This window comes from Hemiscyllium ocellatum, chromosome 18 (assembly GCF_020745735.1).
Source record: "Hemiscyllium ocellatum isolate sHemOce1 chromosome 18, sHemOce1.pat.X.cur, whole genome shotgun sequence".
Taxonomy (NCBI): Eukaryota; Metazoa; Chordata; class Chondrichthyes; order Orectolobiformes; family Hemiscylliidae; genus Hemiscyllium; species Hemiscyllium ocellatum.
This window is the reverse complement of record NC_083418.1, coordinates 50,801,271-50,814,283: the sequence shown is the minus strand read 5'-3', so window position 1 is coordinate 50,814,283 and position 13,013 is coordinate 50,801,271. Positions and strand designations below refer to the sequence as shown.

The 13,013-nt window shown below is 42.1% G+C and overlaps 1 protein-coding gene across 1 annotated transcript in view; it reads left to right on the top strand.

Annotated features, from left to right (window-relative positions):
• si:ch211-210p4.6 (malignant fibrous histiocytoma-amplified sequence 1) overlaps positions 1-12,201 on the top strand; it is a 39,065-nt gene extending 26,864 nt beyond the window's left edge. Inside the window, exons 8-11 of the mRNA XM_060838532.1 lie at positions 5,837-5,999; positions 9,887-10,002; positions 10,612-10,709; positions 11,623-12,201. Coding sequence (XP_060694515.1) covers positions 5,837-5,999; positions 9,887-10,002; positions 10,612-10,709; positions 11,623-11,634 — 389 coding nt within the window. The 3' untranslated portion in view covers positions 11,635-12,201. The remainder of the gene's footprint in view (positions 1-5,836; positions 6,000-9,886; positions 10,003-10,611; positions 10,710-11,622) is intronic.
• The last annotated feature ends 812 nt before the right edge of the window (positions 12,202-13,013 follow it).

The following is a 13,013-nucleotide window of genomic DNA, read 5'->3' as shown; positions in this document are numbered from 1 at the left end:
GTCTTTGTTCATCACTTTTTTTTCTAGTGTACACATAGATGAAAACCCCTCATTGCTAAGCCTTTCGGACAATTTTCCATAATTGTTTTCTTTATATTCTATGCTACTATACTGTTAGGTCTGTACATCAATCCCACCAAGAGACTTCTTGCCATTAGCATTTCTCACCTTTACCCAAGCATTTCTTATCTTTATCCTGGGAAAAGTGACGGCTGCAGATGCTGGAGATCAGAGCTGACAGTGTGGTGCTGGAAAAGCACAGCAGGTCAAGCAACATCTGAGGAGCAAGAGAATTGATGTTCCGGGCATAAGCCAAGGGCTTTTCTCAACAGCTTCTACATCCTGCTTTCCTGAACTTAGGTCATAGAGTCATAGAGTCATAGAGATGTACAGCATGGAAAGACCCTTTGGTCCAACCCATCCATGCCGACCAGATATCCCAACCCAATCTAGTCCCACCTGCTAGCACCTGCCCCATATCCCTCCAAACCCTTCCTATTCATATACCCATCCAAATGCCTCTTAAATGTTGCAATTGTACCAACCTCCACCACTTCCTCTGACAGCTCATTCCATACACGTACCACCCTCTGTGTGAAAAAGTTGCCCCTTAGGTCTCTTTTATCTCTTTCCTCTCGCACCCTAAACCTATGTCCTCTAGTTCTGGACTCCCCGACCCCAGGGAAAAGACTTTGCCTATTAACCCTATCCTGCTCTCACTTGTGCTAATACAGTCATTAATTGACAGAGCCATCTCACACTTCTAGTCCTAGCTTCTTTTCTTTATTCAACCTCATGCATCTTTCTATATGCATGTTTCAATCTATATCTTCCTGCTGCCATGCAGCTGTAATGACTATCAGATTTTAGTTATTTATTTCCACTTGCACAATGATTTCATCTGGTTTGTTTCAAATATTATTTGCATACAGCTACAGAGCCTTTAGGTTTGACCTTCCTCATCTTTGTAACTTCTCGCCTCCTCTGTTAATTTATTCTCAAAGTTGTACTCCCCATTCCTTCCTGTCACAGCTCGTTTATCATTTCCCATATTCATACAATTCTCTCGTGTCTTGCATCCATTATTTCAGTGTTTATATTTTCCCAAATGTTATCCCGTGTCTCCAGTATTTGTTTTAACACCCTCACTGTTTCCCTAGTTACGTATGCCTCACTGGATCACTGGTTCCAGCACCATTGGGTGTAGACCATCCAAAAGGCACATCCCTTACGTTCCTCAGTCCTCATGCCAGTGACCCATGAACTGGAAACCACTTCTACCATGACAATGTTTCAGCATGCGATTTATTTATATTATCTGATTTTCCAGATGCCAACTTTTACATGGTTTAAGTAATAATCCAGAGGTTATTAATTTTGATGTTCTTATTCTTACCTTTATGCCGAGCTCCTCTTAATGGCTATGCAAGCATTCTTTCTTTGTCTTGTTTAAGTTATTGACATCTATGTGGACCTTAATGACTGGATCCTCCCCCTCTCACTGCAGGTTCCTCTCCAGCTCTGAGCAGATTTCCCAAACTCTAGCACTAGCCAGGCAATGGACCTTCTAGACTGTCACTCTCTGCTGCAGAGAATAATGACCATTCCCCCTCACTATACTGTCCCCTACAAATATAACATTCCTCCCATTCGATTGGCTTTGTCTACAATCATCAGGGTAGCTTGTACATCCTGCAGCTCTCCCTCTCATCCAAACAAGCTGAAAGAACTTCAAACCTATTGGACAACTGCAACAATTGAAGCTCTTACACCACTGCCCTCAGGATCCACTGATCTGTGTCAGTCACAGTCATAATCTTGTTTCCCTGACCCGTGACCAAATCAGAAGACTCTAGCCTAAGGGTGTAGCCGCTTCCTGCAGTAAAGTGTCCAGGTAACTTACCCCTTCCCGATGTGTTGAGGTTCCTGTAGTTGAATGTCCAGTTCATAACCTCTTAGCCAAAACTGCTGCCGACATGTTTGACTTGGACCACGTTGGCGTTTGGGAAGACCCACATTCTGTCGTTGCAGCACACCACTTGCTCTGTCATGTTTATTGTGTCTGAATTCAGTAATTAGCTATTAATTAATTATTAAGTAAATTAATGTCTCTTCTCACTACCCTTTGCTGTACTAACTTTAAAAAATAAATTTTCCTCCATGTCATCACCATCCCTAACAGTAGTTACTTACCATCCAATCAGCTCACACATTTTTGTGATGTCTCTGTTTGATTTTTTTTTCAAACCCGGCATAGTTAGCCTTTTCCCAACCCTGTGTAAGTTCTGTAGACCCACCTCTTTCAGGTTCTGTCCCCAAAGGCCTGGAGTGTAGGCCACCTTCCCTGGGCAAGATTTATCGTTATCCCTGCTCTGTGCATCTCCTGCAGGTTTGTCTCTGCCCACTCCTCTCTTTGAGGGTATGTCCGTAGGCTGCACTTACTGACATGTCTTTATCCCACTCCTGTATCATGATGTATCTGCTGGAGATCTGCCTCTGTCTGTTTTTCTTCCAAAAGAAGAGATGATAAACTACGAGGTAAGATGATACAACTCACTATATTTTTGAAGGTTGAAAGGTGATTTAATCAAAATCTTCAAGGTATTAAAATAATGAGGAGGTGCCATTGTTGGACTGGGGTGGACACAGTGAAAAAAGGTATTAAAAGGAACAGAAAGAGATAAGGAACTATTTCTGGTGGTTTCGGAGCCCAACACTATGGGGCATAGTTTAAAAGTTAGAACCAGAGTTTTCACAAAGGAAACACATTCAAACACAAAAGTTGATAGAATTTATATCTCTTCTCAAAAAGTCAGTCGATGCAAATCAATTGTATATTTTAAATTGATAGATGTTTATTAGCCAAATGTATTAAATGATATGGGGCAAATATAGGTACATGAAGTTGGATTGCAGATTGATTGTAATCACGTTGGATGGTGGAACAGGATGGAGGGACTAAATGGCCTCGACCCATCCCTATTTTCATAATCAGAGATAGAAGTGGAAACACAGAGAGTGAGTCAGACACACAGGGAGAGGAAGAGACAGAGAAAAAACAAGAGGGTTACAACCTGATATAGGGAGTGTCAGAAGGACTGAGAAAGCGAATGACAGACCAGAACTTGAGAGACACACAGAGAAACTGAAATAGAACACTTTATGTCTCTTAGAAGAGACAGAGACACAGAGTAAGAGACACAGAACAATTGAGAAAGAAAGGTGTATTTGAAAACAGCAGAGATAGAGAAGAGAGCTATTGAAAAACAAGGAGACTGTGTGAGAGAGAGAGGAAGACAGGCAAAGCGATAGATGTAGGGACTTTCTCTTTATAGACAAAGAAACTGATGGGCAGCGATAGAGGGGAGTTGATTTTCAAGTACTGACAAGCTCTTAGAACATAGAACAATACAGCACAGAACAGGCCCTTCAGCCCACGATGTTGTGCCGAACATTTGTCCGAGCTTAAGCACCTATCCGTGTACCTATCCAATTGCCGCTTAAAGGTCATCAATGATTCTGACTCTGCCAGTCCCACAGGCAGGCATTCCATGTCCCCACCACTCTCTGGGTAAAGAACCTACCCCTGACAACCCCCCTATACCTTCCACCCTTCGCCTTAAATTTATGTCCCCTTGTAACACTCTGTTGTAATCGGGGAAAAAGTCTCTGACTGTCTACTCTATCTATTCCTCTGATCATCTTATAAACCTGTATCAAGTCACCTCTCATCCTTCGCCGTTCCAATGAGAAAAGGCCTAGCACTCTCAACCTATCCTCATACGACCTATTCTCCATTCCTGGCAACATCCTGGTAAATCTCCTCTGCACCCTCTCCAAAGCTTCCACATCTTTCCTAAAGTGAGGCGACCAGAACTGCACACAGTACTCCAAATGTGGCTTTACCAAGGTCCTGTACAGCTGCAACATCACCTCACGACTCTTGAATTCAATCCCTCTGCTCATGAGTGCTAATGCACCATAGGCCTTCTTACAAGCTCTATCCATCTGAGTGGCAACTTTCAAAGATCTATGAACATAGACCCCAAGATCCCTCTGCTCCTCCACCTTACTAAGAACCTTACCTTTAACGCTGTATTCCGCATTCTTATTTGTTTTTGGGTGGCACGGTGGCACATGGCCAGCACCGCCACCCCACAACAAAACCAAAATATGGCAGTTGTTGGAAATCTGAAATAAAAACAGAAAATGCTGGAAGTCTAACATGTATGGACACACATACATCACATGCATTGATACAGGATGACTCTTATACCTCTTAGCCTACTTTTTTAACCACTCATTCACTTTTAAGGCTGCGTCACATCTTCAGGTTGTCTCACTGAAGTGGTTCTCTCTTGAGACGCCATTGAAGAAGGTGCAAAAAGCACAATGAGTTGGGCTCTAGGTTGCCCCTTTTATCTCCCTCTGCATTCTTCTTGAAGATTCTCTTGCTTGTATCCAATACCATAATAGGACAGGAAGGTCCAATGAGACATTAATTTCCATATTTGAGGGATTACAGAATATGATTTTGAATCTTCAACTGTCAAGAGGATTGATGAGGGCAGAGTGATAGAGGTGATCTATATGGACTCCAGTAAGGCGTTCGACAAGGTTCCCCATAGGACACTGGTTAGCAAGGTTACATCTCATGGAATACAGGGCGAACTAGCCATTTGGATACAGAACTGGCTTGAAAACAGAGGGTGTTGGTGGAGGGTTCTTTTTCAGATTGGAGACCTGTGACCAGTGGAGTGCCACAAGGATCGGTTCTGGGTCCACTACTTTTCATCATTTATATAAATGATTTGGATGTGAACTTAAAAGATTTAGTTATTAAACTTGCAGATGACACCAAAATTGGAGGTGTAGTGAACAGCGACAAAGGTTACCTCGGATTACAACAGGATCTTGATCAGATGGGCCAATGGGCTGAGGAATGGCAAATGGAGTTTAATTTAGATAAATGCGAGGTGCTGCATTTTGGGAAAGTAAATCTGAGCAGGACTTATACACTTAATGGTAAGGTCCTAGGGAGTGTTGCTGAACAAAGACACCTTGGAGTGCAGGTTCATAGTTCCTTGAAAGTGGAGTCGCAGGTAGATAGGATTGTGAAGGAGATGTTTGATATGCTTTCCTTTTTTGATCGTAGTATTGAGTACAAGAGTTGGGAGGTTATGTTGCGGTGGTTAGGCCATTTTTGGAATATTGTGTGCAATTCTGGTCTCCTTCCTATCGGAAAGATGTTGTGAAACTCGAAAGGGTTCAGAATAAATTTACAAGGATGTTGACAGGATTGGAAGATTTTAGCTATAGGGAGAGGTTGAATAGGTTCGGGCTATTTTCCCTGGAGCATTGGAGGCTGAGGGGTGACTTTATAGAGGTTATAAAATCATGAGGGGCATGGATAGGGTAAATAGACAAGGTATTTTTCCTGAGGTGGGGGGAGTGAGGGCATAGGTTTAGGGTGAGAGGGGAAAGATGTAAAAGAGACCCAAGGGGCAACCTTTTAACGCAGATGGTGGTACGTGTATGGAATGAGCTGACAGAGGATGTGGTGGAGGCTGGTATAATTGCAACATTTAGAAGACATCTGGATGGATGTATGAATAGGAAGGGTTTAGAGGGATATGGGCTGGGTGCTGGCAGGTGAGATTAGATTGGGTTGGGATATCTGGTTGGCATGGATGGGTTGGACCTAAGGGTCTGTGTTTGCGCTGTACATTTCTATGACTCTCTGACTCAGCGGTTTGCATGGACTCTGGAAAAGTTAACATTTCAGGTCGATGGCCTGCTGTCAGAACTCACCTTATCCCGTGTGTTGCTATTTCAGATTTTGAAGGGCGATGGTGCCTGATTATGATGGCCATTCAGAAAGTGAAGAAAGTGTTAGAAGATTGGCCAGGTCTCCATTATTCATTGAAAACACCGTGCAGGAACCCTTCCTGCAGGCATTACTTTGACTGGCCGGATTTAGATGAGAAAGACAGAGACATGTAAGTTTTCACCTCAGATCATCCATTCAAATTAAAATTTTAGTTGGGCTGATTCCAAAAGCTGGTAAGTTGGTCCTTAGAATGTTTCATCAGGTGGGAGAATGCAGCAGAGATTCTAACATGGAATGGTTCAAAAAACCCGTGAAGACTGCAGATCTGTGAACAAGAGAGTTGTAGCTGGGAGAAATACAAAGTTGGGTTGACACCATATATGTATTTCCCAGGCATGAGATTGTTCAGATTAGCTGTGGGGCTTTCCCAGCACAGTACATGCTGATATTTCTATAGCGAAAGTAGATTTCTGGAGACAGAGATTACAAGAACAATGAAAGTTGAACCAAGCCTTCATACTTACCTGGTTTAGTCTCAATTGGAGCCTCATGTTGAATTTTCCAATTTCTAAATTCTAAGTGAGAATTTCTTAGAAATTAGGAGAGCAGAACTCAGATCCATTTTCAACAAGAAAAATATACAACTTAATTTGAAACTCTGATCTTGAATTCCTTGCTTCATACAATAGACGGCATGGTGGCTCAGTGGTTAGCACTGCTGCCTCACAGCACCAGGGACCTGGGTTTGATTCTCCCCGTATCTGTGTGGGTTTCCTCCCACAGTCCAAAGATGTGCAGGTTAGGTGAATTAGCCATGCAAAATTCCCAGAGCATTCAGGGCTGTGTAGGTTCGATGCACTAGTCAGGAGAAATGTAAAGTAATACGGAAGGGGAATGGGTCTGGGTGGGATACCCTTCAGAGGATTGGTGTGGACTTGTTGGGCCAAATGGCCTGTTTCCACACTGTAGGGACAGGTGGACATTGCTGGCATTGATGGATGCTCCGAGGCTATCCAGGGAATTCTAGATCTAAACCATCTGCACTGATCTTGCTTTCTTTGGTTTCCTCCACTGTACCTTTGAATCTCATCATAAACCCAAAGCACAGCTCCTCTGTCCGTGTGATGGTAGAATAATGATTACATTACTGGACTAGTAATCCGGGCACAAAAACAGATGTTGCTGGAAAAGCTCACTTGGTCTGGCAGCATCTGTGAAGAGAAATCAAAGGTAACATTTCGAGCCCGGTGACCCTTCCTGAGAACTGGACCGGAAACATTAAGTTTGCCTTTTCTTCACACACGCTGCCAGACCAAGTGAGCTTTTCCAGCAACTTCTGATTTTTGTTTCTGATTGACAGCATCTGCAGTTCTTTTGGTTTTTAATTTAACAACCAGAACACCTGGTAATCATCTGGAAGCGAGGGTTCTATTCCTACCCAGTAGCTGTGGGCATTTAAAACCAATTAATTAAATCTGGTATAAAAAAAATCTAGTATCAGTTATAGTGACCATAAAACCATGGGATTGTAATAGAAATATAACTGTTTCCTAATGTCCTGTAGGGGAAAACAAAATTGTTTTTTTAACCAGTCTGGCAGCAAAAGGTATGAGAGAAGAGGTCTGACAAAATGTTAAAACAGGCTAAGGTCTCGTGGCCTTGGAATGAGAGATTGTCATGGATAGAGGATTGGCTAATGGACATTAAGCAAAGACTGGGGTTAAACAGGGCATTTGTGAGTTTGCAAACTGTGACTAGTGGTGTGCAGTAAGGATCAATATATCTACCATTCATCATTTATATTAATGACTTAGACAAAGAAGCCAACAGTAATATATGCACGTTAGTTTATGATGCAAGTAGGTAGGATTGTATTCGGTTAGGGGACAAAATTGTGGAGGTGCTGGTGTTGGACTGGGGTGGACAAGGTCAAAAATCACACAACACGAGATGTGGAAGGAGCACCAAAAGCTTGTGGTTTCAGATAAACCTGTTAGACTCTAACCTAACAGGGGACAAAGGTATGAGTTGGTTAAATGAGTGGACAACAATGGAGTACAATGTGGGATGTGGGAGCTTATCCACTTTAGTAAGAAGAATGGAAAAGTAGAATTTTTTTAAAAGGCACGGCACTTGTAAATTTTTAAGTTCCGAGAGACCTGGGTGTTCTCATACAGTAGCAGAGAAAGCTAGCAGTTAGGAAACCGAAAGAAATGTTGATCTTTATTGAAGTGGGAGTACCAGAGTATAGGAATCTTACTGCAATTGTACATGGCTCCTCGAGGACTTATGCAGTTTTGGTTTCCATATTTAAGGAAGGATATTCTTTCATTGATGTTGGTACAGCAAGTATTCATTAGGTTGGTCCCTGGGATGAGAGGGTTGACCTCAGATGGGAAATTGAGTAAATTGGACCTATATTCTTTGGAATACAGAAGAATAAGAGAGTATTTCATTGAAATATGATGGGGTTTGACAGGTTAGACACAGAGGTTACCTGGGAGACTGATTTTTTACGACTGGGATGGAAAGAAATATTTTCACTCAAAGTGGTCTGAATCTTTGGAATTCTCTACCCCAAAGGATGCTCCATTGCTGAGTATATTTAGGGCTGAGATAGGCAGATCTTGGTCTTTCAGCAAATCCAGATGAAGGCTAGAGTGAGTAAGTGGAGTTAAAGTGCCTGTTCAGGTGTGGAGCTGTCATGAGGTGCCCTCTAGATTAGACTCTCTTCTATTTCTGACATTGTCTCTCGCCCACCCTTCCCTAATTCTAATCTATTTGAATATCACTCATTTTTATTTTCCTGGATAAAGTGAGGAGTTCAAAATGTTAATCAGTCTGTTGTCCCTTCTGATGTTGCTGGACCTACTGACTGTTGCTGATTACAGTGATGCTGGAAAAGCACAGCAGGTCGGGCAGCATCCGAGGAGCAGGAAAATTGATGTTTCAGGCAAAAGCATCTGAGGCTTTGGTTGGGTTTGATTGCAAAGTGTTTGTACTTGACAAATAAGATTTGAATTCCTTGATTATTAATGCCAGGCACTTCTCTAGTAATCTCTGAGGCTGAACTGGACTGTTCATAATCTCTGTATTTGGCCATGAGATGAGCTTCTTGATCATGTATTTGTGCCATCACAAAGATTATTGCTTTCCACCTTTGTAGCATTACCTAATACCCACTTGCATTATTCATCTGTTGCTAAAGCTCTTATAAAGGTTTTTGTTACCTATAAATGTGACCATTTCACTGCACTCTGGACTGGTCTACCTTATGTAAACTTAAGGTAATCCCAAAATTTTGTTATCTCACACCAAGTCCCATTTCCGAACATCCTGTGCTCATCAAGATATTTTGGCTTCTGGTCAATCAGGACCTAACTCTGAAATTTTCAAACTTGTTTTCAAACCCTTCTATGGCTTCAACTCTCTCATGTCTAACTCGAATATCCTCTGTTACTAAAGCTTTCAAATTCTAGGCTCTTACAAATCTCCAATTTCAATTTCTGTCTCTTCCTGTCCCTTAAAGGTGCTCCATAGAAACTACATCTTTTGTCCATCTGTCCTAATATCTCCACAGGAGGCATTTGGTCTCTGTTATTGTGTGATTTCATGCCACAGTATGAATTTGGATTCTTTACAGGTCTGTCAAGGAAAATGCAAAATCAAGGACTGTTTTTTGGACTTAGATTTTGAAGTAACTGTTTAGTTTACATTCACACTGAATACTGATAAATACGGTCACCTTGGATGTACCAGGCTCTGACTTAGTTATATTGGGGATTGACTAATTCATGCTCTATATGTTCATGTCCATGTGCTCTTCATATTTCTTCCAGACAGTTTCACTCGAGAGTGTCTTCTATAATGTTCCTTCTAGTCTCTCTAAAGACTAACATGTTCTATGTCTGCCCACATCATCGCAAGGTTACTCCAGGGTCCTAATCCCCTTATACAGCAGTCTCAAAGTTTGTGTGTTAGGGCAACTGTGACACATCATTGGCTAAATTACTCCTTTAAAAGCACCATATGAATGGACTTTGTTGCTGTTAACAGTGAGCAGTTCTGGGAGGAGAAGATAAAGACATGTGAGAACTGTGGTGAAGATTTCCCGGCCAACCTCCTGTTCTGTACAGGGCAAAGCTCGCAGGGTTCAAATGGGACAACTAAAGGTTAGTAATACTCTTCCAGGGTTCTTAAGTGCTGCAAAATGTACATGGTCTGTTTTACCTCTTGGCACATTGTTTTATGATGTTGTATAGCACTGATGATCTCAGAATGTCTGAAGTGCCTTTGCAACAATTTAAATCCAGTTACTTTAAAAATGTAGCCAGTGTGGTAATGTACACAATTGCACTGGCCAACCTGCACACTATAAAACTGCAGAAATAACAAAACAACTCAGGTAATTACACATTACAAAAGAAAGTTGTTGGACACATTGATTCTGTACTCGTTCATTGAAGGAACAACCCAATTTTTCCTGCTGCCTGCTTTTTCCACATAATAATTGTTTTTTCTAAGTGTCCCGATAATCTGTTTAAGGTTGAGGTATAAAGGTGTAAATAATGGTAAGTATTGTAAGATACTGGCAGCCTGTGCAGTTTGGTTAGAGGATGGTAGGTGTGTTTGAACTAATGAATGTATAGTTTAATGGGGCAGGAGTCGGGTGGGGGTGGGTGTAGAATTATTTCGGATGAATCAAAATAAGTCGGGTATGCACATTCTAACTCGAGTGTCTTCCGATTCTTGGGATAAAGTTAATTCCTTTGATTTTACAGCTGCAGACAGCTTTGTGAATCAACAGACTATCCAAAACACTTACAACGTAACTGGAAATTATGTCAGTGGCTCCTGCTCAGTGAATATAAACGAACAGGTAAATCTATGAGTTTGGTTGTGAGAGAACTCTGTTAGAATAAAATGCTGAACTAGACTGCTCACTCCTATTATTACAAATCCGTATCTCACAGCTGATCCATGAATGTCCATGCCTGTTAGAGAACTGCACAATTAGTACTGACAGAAATCTTCACATTATTTAATGCTCACTCACCCACACTAAGCCAGTTATGTGATTTTGCACTGGTCACCATCTCAGCATCGGCTTAAACCCACTTACATTGAATAAATGAGCATCTCTGCAAACATATAGATGTGTCATTAAAAATGTCACAGTTAGGTTAACACTATTTACAGATAATCATCGTCTTATACCTCTGGTCACCTTTTCAGCATTGACATAATGCCATATCTACTACTGCATATTGTGGTGGTCTGTTTGTTACGGGATGTCAATGCTTGAGGATGATGTGCTGATTGAGGACCTTGGATGAGAATTCATCAAAGGCCATAGAGAACAAGTCACTTGGTGAATGACCTTGACTGTGCACCACTCTGATACCAACATTAATCTGCAGCGGTTTGGGGCCGAGTGGTATTCAACTTTCCATCATCAGCCTCTCTTCAAGTAAGATCGAGACAACCAAACCCATGTTGTAGGAAGAAATGGAAAATCTTTCACATCCATCTCAGCTGGATTGAAACATGGAATCACATGAAAAGATTGAGCTCATTGTGTCAGAATCATGCAAGACCTTGGAAAGGTCACTGCTATTTTTAAGTGTGATACAGGGTCCAAATGGAACAGAAAACATGTACTTGATGTACCATTTTACCGGCTGTAAATATATTACCTACTGGTATAATGTTAACGATCTACTTTAGGAAATATTTGTATTATTTTGCAAATTAAGAAGTTTGCAACCTAATGGAATATTTTATTTCTGCAGGAATTCCATTAATAGTCAAAACCATTCCAAGTCAAAGTGATGGCAACATTTCTGGAATTGAAAATGAAGAACTGATTGATTTGGAGAAACCAAGTACATTTTCCTTAACCTCTAATCCATATGTGAGCAGCATTCAGCGACACCATTCTCCTCCCATGCTGTTCAATCTGGACCTGCCTGTTCCCTGCTGAATCACAGGGGACCCACTTTGCTTGGTCAGTCTATGTTATGCAGGTCTGTTTGCACACTATTCCTGAGTGTCCTGAGCATTTGGTCCTGTGAAATGACTCAAGGAAGATTCAACACCAGGATGAGGAGAAGACAATTGAGCATATTCAATTCTTTTGTGACCCTTCATTCGTCCAAAAAGTTGTAATTAGATAACAGCATAGAATCCCTACAGTGTGGAAACAGGCCCTTCGACCCAACACGTCCACACCGACCCTCCGAAGTGTAACCCACCCAGTCCCATTCCCCAACCCTATATTTACCCCGACTAATGCACCTAACCTATACACCCCTGAATACTATGGGCAAATTTAGCATGGCCAATCCACCTAATCTGCACATCTTTGGACTGTGGGAGGAAACCAGAGCACCCAGAGGAAACCTACGCAGACACAGGGAGAATGTGCAAACTCCACACCGACAGTCGCCTGAGGCTGGAATCAAACCCTGGCACTGTGAGGCAGCGGTACTAACCACTGAGCCACCGTGCCACCCCATGATCTTTGCAACCATTCCAATATATATTTTTGAGGCTGCTCATCTTATTTTCCATCCCCTCAGCACGTGAAGCAGGTTGCATGGAAGCATAACTAAGGAGCCTACACCAGAACCTACACCCGGGTTCAATTCCCGCCTCAGGCGACTGACTGTGTGGAGTTTGCACATTCTCCCCGTGTCTGCGTGGGTTTCCTCTGGGTGCTCCGGTTTCCTCCCACAGTCCAAAGATGTGCGGGTCAGGTGAATTGGCCATGCTAAACTGCCCGTAGTGTTAGGTAAGGGGTAAATGTAGGGGTATGGGTGGGTTGTGGGTCGGTGTGGACTTGTTGGGCCGAAGGGCCTGTTTCCACACTGTAAGTAATCTAATCTAGAACATTTATGACATATCTTTTGGAGGTTACATTAAACACACTATATAAGGAGTAGTTGATGTTGTAGCCTCTACACTCGGAGAGGTGAGAGTGCTAGAAAGTGGTGATTGCTACATTGTTTTCTTCTTAGTACTCCCCTTGACTCATAATCCAACTGACGACTTCCACTGTAGTTGGTTGCTGTTGTCAGCACTGTGATTACACAACTGAGGAGCCATGTGATCAGAATATTGTGTTTCTCTTATGAGATTATGATGGTGAGATTCATTTCCTGCTTGGTAACCTACATTGCCT